General features: G+C 33.9%; 1 protein-coding gene across 1 annotated transcript; it reads left to right on the top strand.

The window, feature by feature from the left end:
• The first annotated feature begins 6,717 nt into the window (after positions 1–6,717).
• LOC117123168 (ras-related protein O-RAL-like) lies at positions 6,718–27,417 on the top strand. Its single transcript, XM_033269017.1, has 6 exons — positions 6,718–6,875; positions 14,742–14,798; positions 18,934–19,126; positions 19,580–19,788; positions 21,080–21,263; positions 22,260–27,417. The coding sequence occupies exons 3-6, from the start codon at positions 19,022–19,024 to the stop codon at positions 22,377–22,379; spliced, it is 618 nt and encodes a 205-aa protein (XP_033124908.1). The 5' UTR covers positions 6,718–6,875; positions 14,742–14,798; positions 18,934–19,021; the 3' UTR covers positions 22,380–27,417.
• The last annotated feature ends 432 nt before the right edge of the window (positions 27,418–27,849 follow it).

Raw genomic sequence — 27,849 nt, 5'->3', positions numbered from 1 at the left:
GTGTTACGCCCGTAATACTGTATGTTGTTGTCATTGTCAATAAACGTTTGGCTAACCAAATACCACCTACGTACCGTACTTTATTACACACCCTCCCCACACTCACACACACCTACCCACACACACACACCCACACACACACACACACACACACACACACGCACACACCTCCCCTTCCTCACACACACACACACACACATATATATAATTATATATATGTATATGTATATGTATATATAAATGTATATATATATATATATATATACATATATATATATATATATAATATAGTTATAATACACAATATGAGAGCATATATGGGACACAGCGGTGGGATGGTGTCATGGTTCCCCTGCTCTAGAGTGTTTTCGATTTAGTTTCTTTCGTAGTTTCTTTGGTTACCATTAGGATTTATGGATTGGGGATGTAGGCCTATTGCTTTTTTGTTATTATTTACCCAAAAACAGAACAAATAAAAATTATCTGCAAGTTATTTTTAAGGTATTTACATTTCGAAAATTAGAGGCTTTGAGAACAGAACAAATAAAAATTATCTGCAAGTTATTTTTAAGGCATTTACATTTCGAAACTAGAGGCTTTGAGCCCTGTTCTTGCGAAATAAAATAAGAGGGGGCGCACTACCGAATAATGGTCTGAAGACAGTAGCTCATTGTTCACAGAAACTATGTAGTTTCACATTTAATTGACGTAAATAATCACCTCTACTAATTTCTGTTTAATAAACACACTTGAACAATCGACATTTACATTACTAAACTTTAGACGGTGGGTCGTTTGTCGTTTCTTGGAACAAGTTTTACGTGTTTGATTTCATCTCGACGTTAAGTTTCAAGACCACACAATACTTCAGTGTTTTGTCAGCGTCACATGCAGTGTTCTCAGAGAAAACCATGGGTGTGCGCTGTGTCGAATGTTCGACAGTTTAAATGTGTAAACATTGTATTCTATGCTGTTTCTAAAGCGTATTGTTGCCTTTAGCAAGACACTATGAAACATTATATACCATTGTAATTCAATTGCTTTTTCATATTTCCTCAATGAAGCAAAAAGACCCAGGTTCTGAAAGACGGTCGTTGCGAAATCGATATTGTCATTGACTTCATAATTTTATCATTCTCTTCGATAGTTCAGCATCAGTGGTGGCGTCAGCTTTCTAATGTTGAAATCAGCTTCCAAAACCAAAACATTTTGAATAAAGCAAGAAACAAAGAGTATGCAATGTAACCATCTAATTTATTATCAAATCCTCATTCTTGAAAGTGAAATTCTATATTTTGGAAGTTTTGCATGAAATCTGTCAACCACGCTGCCATGGTCGAGATTGCTTCACCTATCACGATGTATTCCAACCATCATGAGGCTATCTAAATGAGCATTTGCCATAACAGAACGCAAATTATTTTTAATTAGTCTCATTGAATTATTAATATTATTATTATTATTGTTATAGTTATTGCTATTGTTGTTGTTGTTGTGATGAAAAGTTAACACAAACAATATGGTGGCTAAACGAATATTACATGTAAATATTTATTTTTATTTGTTTGTTCCCCGACAAAATTTATCGTCTTCCCCGACGGGGGGTGGGGGGGGGGGCTATAGCTCCCAGCCCCACTGGTGCCACCACTGTTCAGTATGCGCTTCATTTAAAGAAGATGCCTAAACTACAGATGGTATACAGTAGGCCTACAGCTATACTTCTGAAACATCGTTTAACAATTATCTGTGATCATCAGGGCTTGGAACGCAGGGTTAGGTTTTGGAAACCTTGGATTGGAAAAATTACGTCCCAGAGATTGTAAAAAAAAATATCTTAAGGCCTGTTTACACTATGACGATAACGATCAACAATAAAAAGATAAAAAGCATTTAAAGCAAAAAGCAGCCATTTCATATAGGCCTAGGCGCAATGTAATTATACAATGTATCTAGTAATGGTATAGTATGATTCGTGTTCAGTATGCTGTTAACGTGTTCAGTATGCTGTTATATTGTAATATATAGTATTTGTATGAAATGTTATATCTTTTTTCTGTTAAAAAATTTAAGATGGCATTTAAAAAAAACCATCCCTTTCTAGAGTAAATAGTTCTTGGGCATAGACCCCAGGATTGCGCAAAATATTATAGAATTTTTCAATACGGACAGAGATTCCGAGTTAGGCAAAAATTTGTAGGCGTGAGACTGCTCTGAAATCTCCTCCCCCTGTGAAAAAACGAGGGCGGGGGGTGGTGGGGACTTTCCGTATGTACACATTGTCTGTTTGTAGTAGGTCTGTGATAGAATACGTGGTACACCCCTGTATCCTAAATATTAAAATTTCCTCTTTTGTAATGTAAATAATAATTCTTGTATCATTCGGCAAGAAAATGAATTACATGCAAACTTGGGAGCTTACTTTAGGCCTTCATCGTAAAACACTAAAGTATTTCGCAATAGCTATGAATGATGGAGGTAGGCCGTGTCAGGTGCAATGAACGGCCGTTTATAATTACACAGGTAGGGCACCGAAATGTTGACAGATTCCCTTCTCACACGTGCTGAGCCATGCTGGGAAACTGGGTGGTTCTATTACTACGTAGAAGAGCAAGTTGTAGAATCTTTCACATTATTTATCTAAAACCTTTTATCCTAGAATTCTAGTAGTAACGGTGGATCAAGGCGTCATGTGGCGGCTCTTATTCTCATTGGCTCTCTTCAACGCCTGGTTCTCTCAGTTTCTCTAGAGTGAGTGAACTCACTAATTGTCATTTAAAAACAAACTCTTTCAAATTCAGAATCACAATCATGGCCGGCGGAACTGGGAGTCCCTACTTTTTGGCAGAACATATATAATGTCTATGCAGATTTTTGTATCATCGGAAAGAAATGCAAGAAAATAAAGAGTGAGCCCCCTCCCCCCACACACACACACACATATTGAAAAACGTTCCGAAGGCCCTGAGCTTTATTCGGATTTATTTTAGTAGGCCTACAGTTGCACTGGACAGGATATCTTCTCTGTTGGTGCATCCAAGTTATAAAAAACAAATATAAAATCAATTTAACAATTAATCAATTAAAACTAAATTTCTGAAAAGTTTGGTACTATAACACTTAAAGTTGGTGGTCCCTCTATTACTGATATACGCATTGGCGGCGGATCAGGAGGGGGTCGAACCCTGTGCTGGCTTAAGTTCCACTATAAAGAGTTGGAAAGCCACCCCCTCCCACTCCCTCACCAAACCCAACAAGGACCCTCATTTTTTTTCATCCCGAATTTCCTTCAGTTGCCTCGTTTCACCTGCCTCAATAAGCGGCCATGTAATCCTACGAGGGTTTCTGGTTATTATTGCGGTACTGTAACGTGTGTTCTAAATCAAGCAGATAGTTCATTCGCATGCAATATCTCCTATTGCAATTTTAATCTCGTTTATGTTGAAACAATTATTTTTTAAATAATTTCTTAGTAAGCTCATTTTCTAATATAATTACAGCATATGTATAGTGATATGTTTAATTGTGCATCAGAAATGGCCCAATGGGTGATTGAGTACACGGCCTGGCATAGACACGTGGGTTATCAATATCTCCGGAGATCGATTGATGTGTGAACGGAAGCTCCGGTTGGTTGAACTTTTACTGCTTTATGCTGTTTAGCATTAAATTACGATTAAAAAAAAATTAAATAACGCCAAATATATAATAAGAATTATTATCAATTTATTTCTTATCGTGTATATAGGCTAATGATCGTTTGAATTTTTTATATTACAATTAATATTGATTATTATTATTTTTTAATACGTTTTTTTGAGTAGTACCGTAAAATACAGGACTCGAGGGTCTAAAGGGAAACCTTTGTGACACCCAAGGGCGTCGACCCGTGGTTGAAAGTGTGGGGGGGGGGGATAACGAAATGAAAAATAAAGCCTTGGGCAGTAGGCCCAAGCCTTGGTTTTGGACCAGGGGGCCCGGAAGCTCTGGCGCCTATAGCTTTTTAATTGATTTTAAGCAATGCAATTAACATTTATTTCCATACGAAATTTTCAAAATATCCAGTGGCGTATCCAGTAATTTGAAATAGAGCTGGGCCCAGAGAGTGACTTTCACAGATGGAGAGTGTAGACCACCTCAGCCCCACCATGGTTAAGGCTGAGGTAAGAAAATTTATGATTATGGTACCTCTCTAGTTGGTCGGAAATGGCACTCTCAGACTGAATTTGAAAATAATTTTCATTTTTCTCCACTTTTAAATTTCGGAAAAAAAAGGATGGTGGGTCATAATTAATATAATAAATATATTTCGTACAAACTAACATTCATAAAAATAATGATTTATTATCTACTGATTAGCTTGTGACGTATTCAAAATTCGAACCATGAAAAACAAATAAAATAAACTTAGGCTTTGTCTGCACTATCAAACTACTTTACGATCAAACAGGACTAGGGAGATACGAGGAGAAATTTATGATTATGACACCTCTACATTGCCGGAAATGGCACTCTCAGACCTAAATTCTAATTATAATTTTCCTTTGTTTTTTCCATTTTTAAAAAATAATTTTGAAAAATTTAGTGTCGGCTCGGCCGCCCCACTTGAATCCGCCACTGATTATTATGACGTCATTGCGAGATTGCGTCAACGTAACATTGGAGTTTGTAAACTTTTGGTATCACTAAATTGAAATAGATAGACATGTCCGTGTCAAAGGCTGTATAATTATTGTTTATGGCTATATAAAATTCAATTGACTAACTCTCATTTTTTGAAATTAGGAAAAACAGTAATCCTATGTATGTTGATAATATTAAACACTAGTATAATTATACGTACGGGTCATAATAATATACCGTACAAAAGGAATAAATCGTTTATAGTAGAAATTGTGCACTTTTGAGTTTGTAAAAATATTTGCCTAATAAGTATACACGCTTCAATTTTAACAACGTTCAGTATATTTTTTTTACAATAAATTTAGCCTCTGATAACCGCTGCACCCATAAAATCGATCTAGTGGTTTCTGAGATGGTTACAAAATGTATAAACATTTGCGTTTTTTCTCGGTTTTGGTCCTGAAAATACGTACCTCACTTAGAAAAGTGAACAGACAAGATCCATGAGTCATGCATAATTGTTATTCTTTCCATTCGCTTTTAAAAGTGAGGTTTTAATCAGGGGTTGGAGGGGCTTTTTATAGGACCTTAACAGAAGTATTTAGTATGTTTTTTTTTTTAAATAAATAAAATAAATAGGCCTAATAATAAGATTTATAAAGCGCACATTATTATTATTATTATTATTATTATTATTATTATTATCTAATTAACTTTTGACAATAATTTCGTTGATGATTTTGTACATAGGCCCTATTTTTACATTTTTGATATTTTTACTTGACTATTTTATGCTAAATGTTCTCATTGGAATCGGAGAGCCACTAGACAGTAATTTAGTTCACCTTTTAGCAATCTTCTCTGGTCAATCGGTGTCCTCTCTCTGCTATTTTTTGTGTTTGTCGGTTTTATTGTTCTTTGGACTAAATAAATGAAATTTAAAAAAATGGTTAAATAAAGTATACTCCTGGGACACCCCTATTCAGGGAACACCTTTCCGTAAAACGATGAGAAAATATATTTTTTAACACTGCCAGCCGGCCGTGAAAGGACACCCCAATGAGACGGGCATACTTTCTGAACGTGCCATTTAATGTTCAATTCCATTTTTAACTCCTTAGTACCCCTATTCGTGGGAAATTCCTATTAAAGGGGCGACATACGTTTTTTGTATTACTGTAGTACAAATCCAAAACCGAGAAACAACAGAAATACTTGCTAGTAAGAATAATTTTCAATCTAAAGGATTAATATGATCAAATTTACATAAATTGCCTTATGATTCAAGTATCAAAGAATGATTGATATTTTACAATAAAACAACTTTTTTTTCGATTTTACTTTATAGCATGAATGGAATAATACTATTTATTTAAACATCACACAGTAACATAACAATTTAAAAAAATACACAAAAAAGTATGTATATTACGTTCATAAAAAAATCCCCCTCCCAAAAGGCTCATAAAAAGCTGCTACAGTTGTTTAATAGTATCTAGTGGAAGTCCGAGCTCTATCAAGATTATGAATTTGAAACAAATTTCTTTGTTAGCTAGCATCTCAGCTTTTTTTATTTTCTTTTTGAAGGGTGAGGAGAAAAATTATTGACTGGGAGGCATGAGATCGTTTGCCTATTTTCTAAGGCCGATCACTGATGTAGGTGATGCAGGGTTGAAACTCTCTGAAATGTTTAGACATTCTATGAATTTTAAACGGTTTCTGATATTTTAATGGTTTAAACGATGCCTAAGTTTAAGTTTAATTTCACCCGTATCTAATTACGTCTTGGCCTACATGAGTTTTTCAATGTTGGTCTACATACGTATACACTGACCCAAAATAGGCCTACTTTTAAAGATGATGTCGATTTATCTTTTAAACAATAAACATTCACTTCAGTGTAGGCCATATATAAAATAATAATAATAATAATTAAAAAAACCATGCCACATCATGAGCAAGTATCGTACGAAGCAGCATAAATAAAACGCTTTGACTATGTTTTGACGAAGTTGGAAAAGTTACAACTTGAGAACTTGAGAATAAAATTGGTGGCGCTATCACTGTTTACAGCTCCGCGAGAGCGAGCGAGTGCGCCATGTTGGGAAGGGTCGGTCTGAATCCTAAACAAGATTTCCGTGTACGATCAGTGAACCGTCCTGTTTTGCCGGGCTTTGTGGCTAAATGTTTATATGCGCTTATTTTAACACGAAGACAAGATACAAAAGGCGACTGACGCACTATTGAAAAGAAAGGTTTGGTTTTTACGTTTGATAACGCATATTTATGGATTTTTAATGCGCAAGATTGGGTTTACAGCGGAGGTAGGCCCAGCCTAGGTAGGCTAGGCCTAAGGTATTCTCAATCGCCTTGTTGGCCCTTGAAAATACATCTGGCTCGCTGTCTAGTTGATGAATGACTGACTACTGTGACTCGCTAGCAGAGATGGGAAGAGGGAGGGGTGACGACTGAAAGAATTCCCAATGGTTTAATTAATAATTAATGATTAATCGTTTAGAGTGTATGTGTTATGATATCGTGATTTAAATAATCCTGTGCTGTTCTGTTTACAAAAACAATACATCATTATGACATTATTAATTAAATTACATTACAATCAGAATAGGGCATACGTAATACTATAGGGCCTAGGCCTAGGCCTAGCTACTACTACAGTATAGCCTAAGCCTATATAGGGACCAGGGTAGGGCTTGGTTAGAATTAGCCTTTAAGAACAGAGGGAGATTTGGGGAGTGAGGTGGCCGAGTTCCCCCCCCCCCCCCCCCAGTAAAAAAAAAGAAAAAAATATTAACGGAAGAAAAAGAAATTATTGATGGCCCAAAACACAAGACTTTTTCCGGGTGACTAGAAAACAAAAATTTCTTGGACCCCCTAGGGTAGTGTTGTCTCTCGATCTTTTTTTTTGGGCCCCCCCTTTCAGACATCTATGAATCCACCTGAACAAGTAGACCAAATAATGCTCTAAGGAGGAAGTTTTTTTTTTTCAAATGATTTGGTAATGATTTGGTAATAATACAAACAGAGAGAATAGCTAAAATAATTGTACTACAGTAATAAATACATTAGGCCGACCAGCCCTCCTTAAACTAACGTTAGAATACCGCACTTTCGGCGGTAAAGAACAATTAAAACCTCATAAAAAAAGGCAACTAATCCGTTTACCCATAATTGAATCCAAGGAAACCAGTGTTAAACACTCAGTACTTATCCTTGATAATGTGTTAATCCAATTAATATAGTGAGATAACGTAACGTTAGTTTAAGGAGGGCTGGTCGGCCTAATGAATTAACAAGCATTATTAACAAATGCAATTTGCTTTATAAAAGCAAATATAATCATGAAAATACAAAAATATTAAGATATTTTGCACAACTTTCATTCATTTAAGTCCTACCTAGCTGGGACGAATTTAAAGGGATGGCAGGACATGTCTAACTATAAAGGCTTGTACAGTACTTAAATATCAAGAAAATCATAAAAATATTTTTTGAAATTAACTTGCCCATTTTGAAGTAACATTTAAAAAGTTATCAATCTGAACATAGAAATTAGTGTTTTTTTTAAATGTCTACCCATCAGTTTACAGCAAAAAATGATAGAAACAATTCCAGTCACTGAAAGTGTTTTATTATTCTTATTATAATATGTTGGTTTAAAAATCAGGGTACACATTTTTTAAATTCAATGCACAAGTTAATAATTTGTATGTCATTGCAAAATGAGCAAGTTTATTTCAAACTTATTTTTTATGATTTTTTGACATTAGTATGGGACAATACATCTTTAACTACTTGAGCATGATTTATTTTTTTTGGTGGGGTGGGAGGTGTGACTGGGAGGGTGCTAGTATTTTTTTGGGGGTGTGTTAACCCCACTAGATTCGCCACGATCAGTAAAAACTTTTACTCACAGTAAACTGTCCACTAGTTTTAATTTTATATGACAAATATAGGGATATGCATGTGATACAGGTATGACATCCTCAATCATGCCTTAATACACTTATGCAAATCACAGAAATTTGTAACATAAACCTGTTTTATGTGGAGAGAGATTTACAAAACACATTGATAAAGTAAACCGATATGACAAGAAAAGAGTTAATCAGTCCATTGGTAGTCAGTTTCCTGTTCTCATTTAAAGTGTTACCGAGTTCTTTTTAACAGATCGATTATGTAGAACTTTAACTTTGTATCAACCGAGCAGTTAAACAATTAATGATACATGATTTTCTTTTTATTGCTGTTTGATGGCTATACTTAGTACGCCCTACATAGCTTTAATTAGGCCTATGACCTACAGAAATCATTCATGCATTTCACTTTTCCTGATTGTCTAATTGGAATTGATTTAATTTCACTTAATTTAACATGAGCAATCATTTTGGCATTTTTTTTAAATGTTCTCAGTGGATCCAGGAATGGTTTGTAAGTTAGTGTTTTGTTCAGTTTATAAATTAAACATCATCATTTAAAGATGTATATTGTCGCTTGAAAATGACAAAAAAAAAAAAAATCATAAAAAATAATTTTTAAATTAACCTGCTCATTTTGCAGTAACAAAAAATACACTTGTGCATAGAAATTTTTGAATTAAAAAATATGTACCCTGATCGTTCAAGTTTTGCTATAATTTTTTGCTGTAAAATTATGGGTAAACATTTTATTTAATTACAATTTTTAATTACACTAATTTCGACAGTGTGTTCCAAGTTGATAATTTTATGCTACTTCAAATTGGGCAAGTTAATTTCAAAAATGATTTTTATGATTTTGTGGGTATTTAGCATCTTGCATCTGCCAGGCTATCTGGAGGGAAAAATGTTGCTATGTTGTACAACTGATTTTTCTAAGACACAAAAAGCATATTTGACAAAAAACTTGTGAGTGGTGCGATAAATGTTTATTTAAAAACTAGGTGAAAAAGGTAGAAAAAATGGTGGTTACACCCCTGTTTCTTCCCGTTTTTAAGTATTCAAAAATCTCTATAACCGTTCACAAGTTTTTTGTCAAGTACAGTATACTTTTTGTGTCTTTTTTGAGAAGTCATATCAAAAAAAGAAAGATTTTTCTCCAGAGCCTGATTTTAAGATGTGTTTGATCTGAGATTGTGCGTTTCAGAGTTTCTTCATCAGTGCTTAAATACCACAGGACAGAGTTTTTCATATTTTATTTACTCTGTAGGCGGTAGGAATTAATGTGTACAGTAACTTGCAGTATCATTGTGTTCACTTGTGTGCAGGGTGTGGTCAGTGATTTTTGATCCATTTGATTAAAAATATCTACTGTACTGTACTGTATCCATCATACCAAATTTAAAATGCTAATTTGACAGTAAGCGGTAACTGTAAGCTTGAAACAATGGTGATAGATAATACTGTACATTTTTCAGAGCTTACTGTATAATGAATGAAGGTACATTATTATGCATTGGTTGTGATCCTGATTCTTTATTTATAATTAGTGCCTGTACATAGTTTATATTTAGTGCATACGTGCGTAAGCAATCTGTTCGTTGTATGAATAGGGTTTGCTAATGAATATGTGTTAAAAGTAACACACATCGTAGCATAAGTTGAAGTGCTTTAGCAATTGTCAATAATGGATACTTCCTCTTTGAAGGCAGACCACTGACTCAACTTCCTGGACAAGCGTAGTAGGCCTCCTCACCACACATTGTAACAATAGGGACATGACAGGAGTTGGCACATCATCATACTCATTATACTGTAGGCCTACTGTACACGTAAAATCTGAATTGATAATAGGCAGGTTGTTGCAGTGGTAGAAAATTATAGGGTGAATGGTAGACATTTTAAGGGTGGGTGATAACATTGGTAAACTCTAAATCAATCAATCAATTAATCATAATCAATCAATCAACAAATCAACTTTTAGACTTGCATATCCAACAAAGATAAAAGATAAATTTAAACTGTATATTCAAATTATAGAATATTGAGTGAATTTTAAAGATCATACCCACTTTGCCAGTAGTACAGTAGGTGGAGGGCCATGAAATTTGCTTTCGACTAATACTGTATATGGAAAACTTCAAGGATGTGTGACCCACTCCCCCCCCCCCCCCCCCAACTCCCCCCCCCCCCCTCCAACAATAACAATGAAAAGGACAGCCTTCTGAAGAAATCCACTACATGGTTGATGAAAGGTAGAGAAAATAAATTTATGGTTAGTCTTTAAAGTGCAGAGTTCTCTTGTCATTGTTATTTATTGCTGTATCTATTAAAAGAACATAAATTGCATGCAAGGCAAGATAGTTTGAGTTGAGTGACACTAGTGGGCTAGCAGATACTCTAATTTAACTTTACAGTACTTACAGTAATTTTATTGGGCTAGGGAAGACTTTGACCAATTAGGCAATAATTTACAGGATGTGCATTCATGACAGATCAATCATCAATGTATTATTAATTAATTAACATTTTATTTTACTATTTTAGTCTACTTTGGCCAAATCTACATATGCAGAGAACGTAGGACGCCAGGTACAGTAGGACGGTCACCCGTGAGAGATTCTGTTCTAGCGTCGCGTCGCGTCGCACAAATCAAAATCTCCCTTTAAATATCTCAAAATCAACAAAAATGTCAGTTACAGTACGTTGTTTTGCCTCAGGACGGTCGTGAGGAGCTCTAGACTCGGATGATTGATTATATGATTGATTGATTGTTTGATTTGATTAATAGATCTTTTTTTGTACGGGTGGCTGTTATTGCCAACACATTCTACTGCCCTCATCAGAGCTTTTGAGATTACGGAAACTTGTTTAATTGCGTGGATAATACTGTACCTTAGAAACCACTTCAAGTTTGAGTGGAAAATTGCTACAAAATTAGGTGCGCAGAATCGTAATTACTGCAAAATATATTAGGATAAGGTCAAAGCCTATTTTTTGGCAAATTCTGTATGGAAATTGGCCCTCATTTTCCCAAATGCACCTAACGGATTTCTAGGCAAACTTTTTGCACAGAAGATTATATTCCCTGTGCAGGCCTTACTTTACAGTCTCAATGAGTCAAACATTAAGCAGCACCTACAGTATGTACCCTGCCATCATCAGTCAAATGCTTTTGTGGGCTTTGGGTTATGGGGAAGTTAAAGCCACCGTAGCGAGTTTACTCATCGTTTCGATGGTTTTGAGGCAAAGAGAAAAGAGCATGCACAGTAATTGTCTTCTGGTGTCAGTACTCCCCAGCTTTACTGAGAGGCTCACCACTGACAGACTTCCACGGGAAGAACATTTTTGGACTTTGTACTTAGCTTATCCCTATTAGCTTTACACCAAGAAATCCCATCTAGTCCAGTTTAATTTCCATGGATTTGATTGATGTAAACTGTATTGAATGAATGATGTTTTTTGTTAATTTAATGTCAAAGAGATATCTTTACAGTAGTTTCCCCATGGAGATATGTGTTTTCATTCATGGATACACTTCCTGTATTGTGCGTTGACGATGTGTGTTGAGGATGTCTGAAGTAGGAAGAAAAACTGTGTTTTACTGTTTGCTTCAATCAAGTACCGGTATCGTTTCTGTCACTAATTTCTTCAAGCTGTCATTTAATGTAATATGAAGTACTGTAGATGTGGGTGTTATAATGGGTTTAACAAGTTTCATTGAAATATTTTATGCAACCGATACCATGTGGAAACATGGAAAACCCCACAAAAGTTAAATCATTCAAAAGGATCCAAGTTATGACGTAGACTGTCTGAGTTGGTTTTAAGTAACCTGTGTATGTAAAAAATATAATTTAATGCATCTTCTTAGGTATGCTAAATATACATTTAGCATTGTTTTATTTTGAGTTTTTAACTTCAATGTATTTAATTAAGCAAATTTTTATTGGTAATTACATTTTTACTTGGGAAATTACCGGCCTACAGTGTACAGTAGGTCTATATACAAATAATATAGGAAAGAGATTTAGTGCATCTTTGGCAATAATTAGGTCAGTATTATTTTCATTTTGAGTATTTAACCTAACATATTTTTAGTAAAGCAAATTTTAAGAATTAAAAAAAAATGTTCATGTACCATATTTTAAATTTGAATAAATGCCCTGTTTTGAATAAATTCCCCCTCGAATAAACTCCCCTTCTAGACCCTAATTTCGAATAAACACCCTTCAAAAATCCCTCTCAACAATAAACACCCATGGGGATTTATTCGATTAAAAATACAATATATTATATCAGTACAAAGAGTATTCTTAACTCCTTAAACTTAAAACATCTACATTGTTTATAATTCAGAGCTCAGTAGTCATTAAAACTATTATTTCATTCTATTTTGCATCATGACTATAGAAAGTGGTGGCGGTGAATTTTGTTTTATATCATTCAAATTATTTTTTTATTGATACCAACAAATTATTTTTTATTAATTGATTGTATTAAATTGTTAGATATGATATTATTTTTTAATTTGGATTTGACACTTTTCCTTGGTTAGCAGATGAATGTCTATATAATAGGGGTGAGTCAGTCTTTAAATTTGGCAGTCACCCGAACAATTAATCCCTTTTTGAGTAGGATAATAACTATTCATGTTTTGTAATCCATTTTATTATATTTCGGGACACTGATGATGATTGCAAGGCAGATCCAGAATTGTTTTCTTGAAGAGGCACCAATTTCATATAGGCCTATATGTTATATAATTATACAGATACAGAAAATACAGTAGCCTAGTACCAAATAATGGTTCATTTTAAGTACAGTAGAGTATGCTGTAAACAAAGTAGTGTAATGTTTACAGTTAGTATTGTGAGGGCGTGTAAGGTGTTGGACTTCTGGTTGTGAGATCGGGAGTTCAAGACCAGCGTTCGTCACATTGCTTGTGTCCTTGGGCAAAGCTCTTTACTTAAATTTGCCTCTCTCCTCCCAGGAGTATAAATGGGTACCTGGTAGGATTATGTGGCATTGCATGTATTAGTTTGTTCGGCATTTAATTGTGTACACGACTAGGAATACTCCTCACGGAGTGGAGGAGGTTGCACTTCGTGCTGGTTTGATTACGGATCCAATGACCAGGGGTAATAATAATATAAACATCGCCAGTGCCTTATATCGTTGGCAAATCTCTATATTGTTTGTTAGACTTGCCGCAAGTGGTTTTTTGGTTTTTCCTAGTGTTAAAAACTTTTGGAGAGTGCCATCAACGTCTGGTTATATAAACTTTTTATGTTGTTGAATTTGGACCGCGGAATTAAACTTAGAAAAAGTATAGTATGGAACGCCATGCAAATAGGTAATATTCAACACCATTGATGACAAAATTGATTTATTTTTTGCCCTCTCTAGCAAAAACAATTCTTTCAACTTTGACATCAAAGATCATTAACTAAAGATAACACATCTCGCGATTTCTGCATTCAAATTTTGTATCAACCATTGGTAGCAACTAGGAAGAACTATCTCGGAAACAATTACTTTTTATGCTTCTATTTTTGTTACGCGTAAAATCGCGGAGAGCGCTATCTTGTAAAATATAAGATCTTTGCTATGCTGTAGGCTGGGTTCCCCTTCCTTAGCCGCTCAACAACTTGACTCGTCAAAAAAAATCCTAAATTTTCAGCCTCTGAATGGCTGCTTCAAGTATACATGCTAGCTGTGCGTCATCATTTGAATTGAGCAATATACAATAAACTCTTGTGTAAATCGAACCAGTGACCTTTTAAATCCATCTGGTGTTCTGCCAACCAAGCATTTACAGCCCCTTTGGCAATGATTATTCCCAGTGCACCTAAGGGTCTTGGCATGTAACTCTGTGTATCAAGGATTTCTCAACGTGAGAACACAAGCAGAGATCATCAAAGAAGATGAATGGTTTTTAAATTAATAACAATAATTGACATGTATATAGCGCATATTGCACTGTGCCTCTATTGGTGTGTGTGGGCCTACTGTAGAATATACGGGCGGTACAAATAATATGAAATTATTAAAGCCATTTTGCTATATACTCGCTCTAAAATGCAAGGTGTATACATAGAGTTACGTCCATGTTCTATACCTTAACTATTATTGATATTTTAATAATTATATTAAATATTTTTCTTTGACTGTTTCCTCTTTCAGTACTAATCTATGTAGTCTGAATCCAGTTGACTTCAACTTTGCACTTTGCTGCTGAAGGTAAAGTAAATCAGTTCTATTTGTCTTGCCATAAACGAACAACAAAAGCCAACATCTATTTAAATAAATAAATTCAATTTGTTTAAAGTATTTAAATTGTTTTTAAATTAATGTTTTGCATGTTCAATGTGTGATTGTATAGTTTTGTGTTTTATATTTCTTTTATGCAGTGTTTTTTGTATGCAGAAAGTGAAGGTCTGCCATCTGCTATTAATTTTTTTTTGTGTCAGAATAAATGAATAAATAAATAAAATATAATTCACGAGGATCATCCATTAATTAGCAAAAAAAAAAAAGAAGAAGAATCAAGCTAGGTGAGACTTCTTTTTATAACTTGTAAAAAATGAAGATAATATAAATTTGTGTTTTCTTATTTTATGGGTTGGCGGGGTGGGGTGGGGGGAGGTTCGACATTAGGAATCTCCTTTCCACAAGAAATTTGACAAATTTTTAAGAATAAAAAAAAAAATGATAAAAATTTACTAGTTAAAAAATTTATGATGTGCTACTGTATATACAGATAAACAATATTAAAAGAAAAATAAAGTGTAAAAAATCATAAATTAATAAATAAAATTTTAGAATATTAAAACATACATTATAAACTACAATTTTTTTTGTTTAGTAGTATTGTTGCAGTAGTGGATGGCAGAGGGTATCCTTGGATATTTAGTGTTCACTACTACTATATTTAATAATAATAATGGTAGAATTATATAGCGCAAGGACCTCTATGCGCTTCACATTATCATTACCCCGTTCATTGGATTAAATGCCTATGGAACACAAACTCATGCTCCCTAAGGGAGTATTCCATAACGTTGCAGCAGCTACATCAGTGCATTTTGGCATTTAACCCTACCAGGTACCCACTTATATTCCTGGGTGGAAAGAAGAAATGCAGAAATAGTGCCTTACCCAAGGACACAAGTGAAATGCAGGAAAACCCTGTCCTCGAGATTGGACCGCTGCGCCAAACCACTTCCACATATACAGTATCTTATGCTGATGGGTTTATTCATTGTAAGCATTGCTAATGTTCGACGCCGTCTTGACATTGATATTCCTCCTGAGTGTGAGTGATTGATCAGATGCCTTATTACATCTGCTGTGACGAATAAATCAATTCCAGCATCACCTTGCTGTTCTTCTTGGTGTAAACCGCATCTTTCACGATAATACTATCATGCGCTCCATCTTATGGTTGTGATGTAGAGCGTAATTAATAAAATTAATAATTATGATAGTGTAGTGGGTTAATAATAATGATAGTGTAATAGTGATCATGTTAATAGTAATACAGTAATATAATATTTATTTAAAATTTAATATATATAGTGATTTGATGTATAGTTATAGTAGTGTAATATTATTAACAAAAATTATGATGCCTATAATAGTACTACCGTAGAACCTTGAATAATGTAGGAGCCCGGTGGGCTTAATGTCATGAAGAAGCCATCTCAAAAAGAAGTCCCTCTAATTAGTTTGCAAAAGTAATCTGGAAAAGATTCCCCATCCCCTCCCGCCTTTTAGTTTGTTAAAAAGTAATTTTGAAAAGAAACCCATCTCGAAAAGAAGGACTTCTAGTCAAGATAATATGGGCTACATTTAGACTGACGTTATCTTTGATATGAGAACTTATCAATATTATTTTGTTGTACAACATGGTTGAAATAAAAAACTAAATAGATATTACTTAACCTGTGTACAGTGCAAATTCAGCAGTGCAACTTCAGCCATTCCTATCGCAATTGAGGCTAAATTTCTTTGAGCTATCCTTTCTGCAGACATGACATTTTAAGTCTTACATTAACAGTTTTACCTCGAGGGCTTCTAAATTCTTTGGTTTTATTTCTAGGATTTCAGTTGGCATGGGAGCCAAGTATATTTTATATGCAGGCCTTGGTTTTGCCCTTTCTTTATTATTTCAATGCCGGTTGGCATCCTCACAAGTTTACATACAGTACTGTACATCAAACTGAAACACATTCTGAAGCAGGAGTGTAGGGGCCAGGGCCCCCTTCCATTGGCAGGGCATTTATGCTGTTTTCTTTATTAGTTTTATTTTTTTTTTATAGTATATTAGGATATTTCTTGGTTACAGTATGTTTCTTTTAGTTTATGGTGAAGCACATAGGCAACTTTCTTGTATTACAGTATACATTATAAACTTACCTGAGGTTTGAGGATTTGTATACTGAAATATATACACAAAACCTGTATTCAGAAATATACCACATAAGATATAGGCCTATTGAATATAGTAATTCATTAAATTGACTACTGGTCCAAATTAGAGATTCTATTCATGTAAAAGTGCATGACCAATCCACATAATATTTTCTCAGACATAATAGTTGTGCATAGACGGTGGATTCTCTGAGCCTGTATCTTGAAATGAAAATAAGTGGCCAAGGGTTGTTATTGTGCACTGCTGTGGAGTGATAGTCTATTTATGTTATTAAAATAAATAATAATGATTAGATTGATATTTATAATACAGTAGGCCTAATAATTGTAATAAAGATACTCACTTATTATCTACAGGGGTTTGCCTGTTGGTTTTTTTTTCTATTTTGGTGGAGTGGTCTTAAATAATAAACAAAGGTGGTGCCAGGATTTTCCGGAAGAGGGGATTTTCAGCCCAAGTGGGCATGGTGTTTATGACCCCCTTTATTTGAAATACTGTAGAGGGGGGGTCAGGGGTGTTTCACACGTGGCGGGCCTAGACCACCCCAACCCCAGCACGGTTGGGGCTGAGGTAAAACCAATTTATGATTATCCTCCAGATTGCTGGAATATGCACTCTCACAATTAAATTTGAACATGATTTTCTTTTTTTCTCCATTTTAAAAATAATTTTTACAAATTTAGGGAGAACCTGGGGAACAAAGGAATCTTGAATCTTATTAACTAGCAATTTATCTTTAAGCCGTAGTTGGGCATTGGAAATCTTTTGATGTGGTGCTGATAAGATTCAGATCTGAAGACCCCTGAAAGTTAAGGGTATTTGACAAATTTGGGTGAATTTCATTAGTTATTCGGAAAGCAGTAGCGAAATGGGGCTAAGGTGGGTGTGGATCCCCCTGTCGAGAAACTTGGACCCTCATCTGGCACCGCCACTGGTACTGTAAATAACCCTCTATGGGGTGAATGTGGGTGAGTAAGAGTGAGGGTGGGGAATTCTTCTCCCTGGCTGGACCAATAATAAACTGCTTCCTACGGGCCAGAGTAGGCAATGCTCTTAAGCAACAACCCTTTAAACTTTGTTCCTAAAGAGCTGGGAGTTCTTTATGATAAACTTTTTTTTAAGAAATTCGTTTTACCCAATTCTTACATCTCTATGATTTTACTCAGCACTTGTTTTTGTTTTGTACTATTTAAATGGAATGAGAAGCGACCTTTCTGACCTATGAAACAAAACACAATATACGACCCTGGATACACATGCAATAAACTGTGTTTTAATTGTAGCAGAACAACAATGCATAATTTGTTGTGATGTAGTTGAATTAATCAACATTTTAGGGCCTACTATTTAATAGGAACTGTTAAATGGTAATATTGACTTATTATTCAAAGTACACTATCTTTATGGAGATACGACAGGTGTTTATCCTGAACAGATTTAGTTCTTCACAATAACTAACATTTGATTTGATTTTTCTATAATAAACAGAGAAAAATAAATCTCCTATCTATAAGTGTTTTGTAAATATTGTGCATACTGAACGGAATAACTATTAATGATATTAGTAATGATAATATTAATAATTTAAAGTATATGTTGATATTATTTTGAAAAAATCGCAGAGCAAAAACAAAAATACAGTACACTCAAGTTGGAAAAAAATTAACTTCTCCCCCCAGCTGCAGTAGGCAGCACTACCCCTTCTATTTTGTTATTAATAAATCCCCTTCATTGTGTTTCAAATTCCATTGTTCCCCCTTACCCCATTCCTCCCTTCTGGTATTACACTAGATGCTACTGCATCGTACACACATTCATAAATTTCTGCCTTGGCCACAGATACATGTCGATTTTCAGGATTTTCATCTTCTTAAGGGTCACTATCATTAATTCTTTGACCTTATATCTCATTTACAGCCATGTTTATATTATCATTTACAGGTTTGATTACAAAGAACGAACTGACAATTAGAAACCACATTGACGCAACTTAGCTCTATCGTAAAAGGACTGCTGGTGTTCAGACAAAATGTCAAAGCCTAGTAAACAGCAGCTTACGCTTCACAAGGTGATAATGGTCGGGAGCGGTGGTGTAGGAAAGTCCGCACTCACTTTACAGTTTATGTATGATGAGGTGAGCTACCACCATTAATTACATCTTCCTAATTTGCATAGGGAGAAGTAACAATTTAAAATATACAACAAAAATTGTCTGAATCTTGATCTATGGACAATTCCAGAAATTTTTTATCATATTTTAAATAAGTAATTGTTGGTTGTCTGTTAAGACTATATTTCTAAACTAAATGTCTTAATGTACTCTGCATTTATTCCCTGGTCAGCAGATACAGTACAGTTGCACTTACCTTCCCTCTAGCTGGGTGTTATTCTTCTGGCATGCAGTGGCTGCACTTAGTAGGATACCCCTGTCCCATCCATCGGTAACGATTCATTTGGAGTACAAAATTCCATGTTCATATTCTACATCACCTCAGCCTGGGGCGCAATCTGTTCTGATCCAGTGACGGAAGAGATGTGTGTTTCATTTATTTAGCAATTATGTTTGAACTATAATTAATTTTTCCAGTTTGTTGAAGACTATGAACCTACAAAGGCCGATAGCTATCGAAAGAAGGTGACCCTTGACGGGGAAGAGGTACAAATTGACATCTTGGACACAGCTGGTCAAGAAGACTATGCCGCCATTCGGGACAACTACTTCCGTTCGGGGGAGGGCTTCTTATGTGTATTCTCAATAACTGAACAGGAATCATTTCAGACAACCTCAGAATTTAGGTAGGTTTTTTTAATTGCTTCTAAGAAAGTTCAAATGTATATTATAGAGGTGTTGCTGTGATGTGATAGCATAGGCAAGGTTGTACCTGTAGAAAACTAAGGATGCGTGGCAGTGTTCTGAAGCTGTTTATTCATCATTTTTTCCTTGTCAAAATAACCTGGCCAACCAGTAAAAATGTTGTGTATTGTAAAAAAAAAATACCCACTGGTTAGGTCTAGGTAGTCTAGGCTTGTCTTCTTTCAATAAATGAACATCATTCCAGCATATGGCTAGGATATGTCTGTATGTGTTGTTTTTCCCAAGTCATTAAACCCCACTCAAAATGGGTAACAACTCATATTCAACGCATAGCTGAATTTTTATAGACAAATTTACAAGTAAAAATGTTAAAATTGTGAGAACACTGGGGTGGCAGACATATTAAGAGTGGATGGGTGATAACATTGGCTAACTCTGAATAATAAGAGTGGCTATTAGGAATGGGCAAGGGGTTAATCATGGTGAGTGAAGGGCCATGAAATTAGCTTTTGACTGGGTGAAAACTTCAAGGCTGGGTGGCTCCGCCCACATTAACATCCCTGCATAGGTAAGCACTGTTCTCATTGTATGCCGGCAAACGAGCTGTGGAGCAGACTGTTAAGTGAAAGGCTTGCTGAACAAACTGCTCTTGTGTGCGCTGGGCTGTATATGACTACACATAATAATGATAAATTCCATCAAATGGGGTCAGTTTTTATTTTTTATACCCTACTTCCGTGAAGAGTTAATATCTGCATCAAAAGAGTTAATACATATTAAGAAACAATAGACTTAATGATGTTTAAGAATTTTATTGTAAAATATCAATTTGAGAATAGCATATTTTATGTATCTGGATTCAATTCACTAACACACTGCAACTACCACTTTGGTGGCTTTATCAACTGATAGTCAGGTCCAGGTTTACACCTAAGATGTTTTACACATAATCTGTTATATTGTAGCTGTTGATATGTTCACATTTTTTAATAGGAAAGTTATAGATGCTAATATTTGTGTTGCATTCAACAGACGCAGATCCAGTAGGAGGCACGTAATAAATAAATAAATTTTTGTAATAAATTTTAATGCATATGAATGTTGTGTATTAAAATAATCACAACTCACTTATCTAAAGTGTTTCCTCCCTTCCCCATTTGAAAAATTCTGGATTCCCCCTGTTCAACATTTGTTATATGGATTTTGGTGCTATTTCCTTGACTAGTTAAATATGGAAATTAATAAACATTTAAGACATTTTTTTTTCTTTAGAGAACAAATATTAAGGGTGAAACATGACAGAACAGAGGAACAGATCCCATTTGTACTGGTCGGTAACAAAGCAGACCTGAACGAGAAACGCCAAGTTAGTCGTGAAGAAGCAACTAATCTCGCCACTAGCTGGCACATACCCTACGTAGAAACATCAGCGAAAACAAGGGAGAACGTTGATAAGGTTTGTGTACCTACCACTGATTCAAATTCAAAATGATATTCAAAATGACTTTATATTCAGTAATTGTAAAATACATTAGTGATATATACTATTCAGAAGAAGGAAAGTGGGAAAAAAATGTAAAATGAATCATTGGGATCATGATTATTTGAAATTTTTTCCAGGGTCTCAAGTTGTAAGAAGTCATTTTGCAGAGGTCTGGTTATGAGCTTTCAATAACATATCTAACTTTATTTTGCTGCGAATAGTGATACCCATCGGCACTGTTTTCCATGAGACAATTGAAAATGAAGTAGTAAAAACATGCAAATATTCTTAATTTTCAGAAGATGGGTTGTCTTCCGGGAGATTGTTTGCTTGCTTGCGGGAGTGCGAGAGACTGTTTCAGTTTCCATGAGACTTCCTCAACTTGAGGGAGACTTGTTTTATTGTGTGGTTTAACATTTTGTTGCATAAATTTGAAGAAGGTCAAACCTACTGTACACTCGTCCTAAATTTTAGTATTTGTCTACTTGAAGGAAGACAAGAAAGAGAATTTTATTTGTTCTGGTTCTTTAAAGTACTTATTTATTTGTTTGCTTCATTTATATTTATTTGGGCTTACTTTGCCAAAACCAGACTTAGTGACCAGAACACGAAAATTCACTTTTTTTCATATCCATTTAATATATTGTTATATTCGCCATACTATAAGCTTAAAAATGATAGGTCATTTACGGGAATCAACTTACTATTGGCAAAGTTATGAGTAAAATTATTATGACTTCGCTGTACTAAGGTATACAATACTGTAAGCCATATTCTTATGCTAATTACCCTTTTCAACATTTAGCAGCCGTATGCTGGTTTTGAGATGGCAAACCTCATTTAATAAATATATTTGATTTTAAATGTTTACCACATTTGGCAGCTATGATTCCCTTATAATTCAGATTGCAAACATAATATAAAATTCAAAATGTTTTCTTTGTGTTGATATATTTTATTCTTCTTTAGGTCTTTTATGATTTAATGCGGAAGATAAGTGAACAGAAAGCTGCAGAGGAAAGTACGCAAAATGGAAAAGATGGAAAGAAAAAGAAAAAGAATAAACGAAGAAAATGTTTAATTCTCTGAATAAATAAGTGAACTGTGTTCAAGAAAAGATTAAGGTTAAACTTAGCTACTGCACTGCTACATAATAAGGAGTTGATAACCAGGGGGTTATAGTTAAAGTACATAGTCAAATAAAATATTTAATATTGAGAGAGGGTTGGTGAGGGAGTAAATAGGAGGGAGGGGTGTGAATTCATGTTTGCACTCAATTTAATTATGTGCTATTTAGAAATATTAAATATGTCCACATCAAAGTAAAATCCACAAAGACTCTTATTTTAAAATTCATTGAGATATAGCAAAATGATGATCTCTGAAGCAAAAACTATAATTTAAATTCACCTAGCTTCATTTTTTATATATTTTAACAGCAATCTGTTATAAATTGTATGCAAAGAAAAAAAAATGTGGAAATGTGTCTATTCTAACCAGCAAGTGGCTTTATGTAAATAACCTACAGTTTGCTGCTCTAGGGATTGTCACGGTTACAAGTGCTGGTGCTAATGTTCGGCCAACATTAACTACAGGTGTTGCTTTTGGCATTGTCTTGATTACTGATGCTAAGTTTATATGCTGTTGACATGTCATCTCTCGTTAATGACCAAATTCAGATTGATTTTCCCAAAGTTGTGTAGTTGTGTTTCGGATACAGAATATCCGCATACATATCTTTATATCCACACAATCTCCTGTTGCAGAACAGTTTGCACGGTATCAATCTGACCAAAATTAATGATACGTGTATTTTAATGAAATTAGTTGTAAAAAATGACTCGCCCACCGTAATTATTCACCAGGTAATTGATTTGAGTTTGAGGTCTTTCGGGAGCAGAAAGCAAACTCAATACTATGTAGATGATAGTTATGATGGATCCCCAGCCAAATAAGGGTTTATACATGTCAACATTTATTTCCAGTGCTAATTCCTTTGATGCTGTATTTAGATTTAACAATCACATCTTTTTTATGACACTATGTTAACACTTAGTAGAAGTGGTAGTAATGTTGCACGAGATTGTGCTCTGCTAGAGCATATATACCGATATAACAATTTTAATATTATTTTTGTAAATAACGCAAATACAATACTTACTTGGTCCTCCCTCCAATTAGTGACCCCCTTCAATTATAGACCACCTCCAATTAAATACCACTTTTCTTTGGTTCCTTCAATTAAATACCACTTTTCTTTGGTTCCAAATTAACAGTTGTCTTTAATCTTTTTTATTTTAATTAGAAACTCAAGTTGCTAAAGACCACAAACCCTGGTTTTTAAATGGAGGCTGACCTGTATTAGGTTAAAAGTGATTTTCCCTTTAGAGGAATTTTATTTTTGCTATGAATTAAGGAAATCAAATTTGTAAGGTAGTTCAGAGCATATGGTATAAAAACACTGTACAATCTGTAAATGAGTTGTTGATTTATTAGGTTTAATCCTTATTTTGATTGTGATTGTTGAAGATGCTTTCTGCCTTAATTTACTAACCTCTCAATTATACTTGAATTGCAGTTTTTTCATGTTTAGATTTGGGGTAGAGTTGTATAGTGGCGACTGATTATCAACAGTTGTATTTTGAATGGCTAGTACTAATGGGCTGATGGCATTTGAAACGAGTTTAAATAATTGAATACAGATAGTGATTGGATGATGAATCGATTGTGTTGGTTGCTAATGAAGCTCATACTTCGTGCTCAGGCAAAGAAGATTTTCTGGCAACGTTAGGGTAGTGTTAGCGACTGCCAAAATATCAATTTTTATGAGTTGTGTTTTTGATAAAAATTTCTTTAATAATATTTAATTTTTACCTTTCCCGTAGGTGTGTTGCACATTTGCATGAAAAATAGAGGAAAATGAAATGTTATGAATGTATTGTTTTCCACATTAGTATTATTTGGGAAAACTTGCATGTTTCTTGTCAGATCTTCATCAGCTCACCCAAATAATTTTCCCCATTAGCCCCTATTTCAATCCTCGTAGATACTATACATTACAAAAGAGGAGTCTTGTCCTTTTTTAATCAAATGTGAACATTATTTTTTATTTATGTTTACGGGGTTACATCTTGCAAAATACTAGTAAGTCTGTCACTGCAAGGACAATAACATCCAATTAGAATTATAAATTCACTTAAGATTTCTATAATAATAGCCACTGCCTTAAAAAAAAAATGCCTTTCATGAAGTTAAAATGATGGAACAGAGTGGTGTTCTTGAACCATTTATTAATTTTTAACAATCAGCAAAAGATATTCACCAGTTTTATGGTACCTACCATATCATAAATACTTGTGTTGTGCAAGGTGTGATGGCAAAATTTGGCAACATTATTTTAATAGGTTTATGTACAAACAATAGCCAATGCTATATTCCATTCTATTACAGGCTTTATTCATATTAAGTTAAGAACATGATAAATAAATTTAAATTGCCGGTGCATATTATTGGAAATTTGAATTACACAAAAGCTTCCATCAAAGTGGAATCCAACTGCTGTGTATTTAAAATTTTATATTAATTATCTTAATGTGAGTGCTAGATTTGTTTAATGAAAAATTCTTTCACTTAAAAAAAAAAACTATACTTTCAAATTGCAGAATGAATGAAATGAAATAATCTACAGTAAGTGAGGTCTCGCCACAAAATGAGATGCATCATTGGTAAAATCATATTGAGATATTTACCAAAATCTGTCAAACTTTTTACAAAACTTTGATCTTACTGTTTTAAAATAACTTGATACATATTTTATGATTGTATACTTTTTAAGTGAATTTTCTTACCAAAACAGTGTTCTCTGTGCATATTCTGTAATTCTAGCCCTATTATTTGTACAGGTTAGTTTATCTTTGAGGCCGATTTTCTAATAACATGGTTCTCATACACCTAAATGCTCACATCTACTTCTCCTAAAGAAGCCTTTCAAAGACCACACTAAATCAATTTTCTAACCATGAGACTCATTTTGTGGTGACACTTTGCTGAGGTATAGAGAGATGAATTGTTATTTTTTAGTCATGTGAAAAAAAAAATCCCTGTTTCTCACACAATTTGATCTCAAGATCTTGAGATGGGGAGGCAGGCATTTTAAACAAAACACAGCTTAGCACAAGAAAAAAAAATCAAAGGTTTTTAATATCACATTATATTTTGATACAATTTTTTAAGTATGATTTTGTATCAAGTAAATTAGCGCACTTATATGATTATCAAATTTTTCTTGACAAAACACAGTTGTATGCCCATATATATTCATGATGTGATGTCATTATGACCATATTTAGGCATATCCTAGTTTTTTCAAATAATCACTAGTGTACAGTAGTAGTAAACAAGATTGACACACCTTATGGTATTTATTTAAATTATATTATGTTACTGCTAAATTTACAGCAGTTTTGTATATGCCTCCTTTAAAGTACCTCTGCTCCTTGGTGTAAAACAAGATTTAGGCCCAAGTGAATCTTTTTAAAATCCATCTCTACCCACATTAGAAACTTTTCTTTGACAATTACCTCTGATTTGTCCATACATGATACCATATGGCATCATTATTTTGACGGGTTTCAGATATTTGTCACATAAAACCCAATGTTTTGTCCATACAATACAATTTTGTGTGACAAATTTGTGTTATGTGCCAATACGTAGGAATAATGATGACATATTTATACACCAAAATATGGGCACATTACATGTATTTGTCACATAAAACTTAATAATGCTTTGTTTGCACTATTAAATGTTATGTGGCCAATTTTTTTAATGTGCCCAAATATTGACATTATGATGTCATTACACCAAATATGAGCACATCATGTGTGTGTTTTGTCGTCAGTATCGAATTTTATGTGACAAATGCATGTGGTGTGGCCATATGTGGGTATGATGATGTCATGTTACACCAAAATATGGGCACATTTATTTGTCACATAAAATTTGGTTGTGTGGACAGAGGTTTTGTAGAGCATGGCTAAAGATATACTGTCTAGGTTGAGCTTCTAAGCTTCATAATAGAATTCAGAATTTATAATACTTTTTAAATTTAAATAAATTAAAATAGTTTAACACAAATATTTTTCTTGCCAATCACCAGATTCATAAATTGCTAATGTGGTTTTGCATAGAATATTAAAAACTCAATGTTAAAAATGTATTGTCCCCTGAAAATAATAAAAAAAAAATAAATAAATAAAAAAAAAAAATAACAATTTAAAATTAACTTGCTCATTTTGTAGTAACATACAAATTATTTACTGCAACATACAACTTGAGCATAGAAATTATTTAATAAAAATGTGTACTCTGAATTTCATACAGAATAATGATAAAAATAATAAAAACACTTCCAATAAATGCAAAGTGTTTCTGTCGTCTTTTACTGTAAAATTATGGGTAGACACTTTTTAAATACGCTTAAATTTCTATGTTTAAGTTGATTTTATGTTACTTCTAATTACCGGTAAGTTAATTTCAACAATGATTTTTATATTTTTTGATACTCATCACTTGACAATACATCTTAAATTTCCAATAAATTTCATAGAGTGAAAAGTCTAAAAATTATTGGTACCTGAATTGTTTGATCCTTTAAAATGAGTAAACTTTTGTCCACACTATCACATTTCATGTGACAGTAAATGTGCTATGCTCATATTATTTGGCTATAATATGATGTCATCATGTCCATATATGGGCACATCACACAAAGTGTGTCGCATACAATTTGTTTAGTGTGGACAGAGCCTTATTTGTGTTTAATCGGTTTAAGTATGACCTTTGCCTATGACAGACAGTGTATCTTTAATCTTAACCGGTTTTATGGAATTGGAACCAATATAAGTTCTTATTTTGTATGGTATAATATTTTAATAAAGTACATTTCCTAATGGTATAGAGTATATGTGTATTATAGATAATTACTGAAAGCATTGTATATTTGAGTTTAAAGATTTATTTAATTTTTTTTTTTTTTTGTGTACTCCCATTTTTATATGTGTCCCCTCATTTTTTTGATGACGTCACATGGTAGAGTTCTATTAAAACAGAATGAAAATATCTATCTTCTATCAGTTTTTTGTTTGTTCTTGAGAGTGCTCAATCGTACCAACCAATTAATAATTATATCATTTTCCATCAATACCAAAGGCAGATTCGACAGGAACCCAACCAGTCAACCTGGGCCTCCTAATCTTTTGGAAGTTAAATAAATGGGGAAAAGAAAATTGCATTAAAATTTTAGTTTGAGAATGGCATTCCGTCCATCAGATGTGTATAAGAGACAGCACCAAATATGAGCACATCATGTGTGTGTTTTGTCGTCAGTATCGAATTTTATGTGACAAATGCATGTGGTGTGGCCATATGTGGGTATGATGATGTCATGTTACACCAAAATATGGGCACATTTATTTGTCACATAAAATTTGGTTGTGTGGACAGAGGTTTTGTAGAGCATGGCTAAAGATATACTGTCTAGGTTGAGCTTCTAAGC

Source organism: Anneissia japonica, unplaced genomic scaffold (assembly GCF_011630105.1).
Source record: "Anneissia japonica isolate Jap-2015-1 unplaced genomic scaffold, ASM1163010v1 scaffold560_len657749_cov147, whole genome shotgun sequence".
Lineage (NCBI taxonomy): Eukaryota > Metazoa > Echinodermata > Crinoidea > Comatulida > Comatulidae > Anneissia > Anneissia japonica.
The sequence above is the reverse complement of the archived record's forward strand: the minus strand, read 5'-3'. Positions and strand labels throughout refer to the sequence as shown.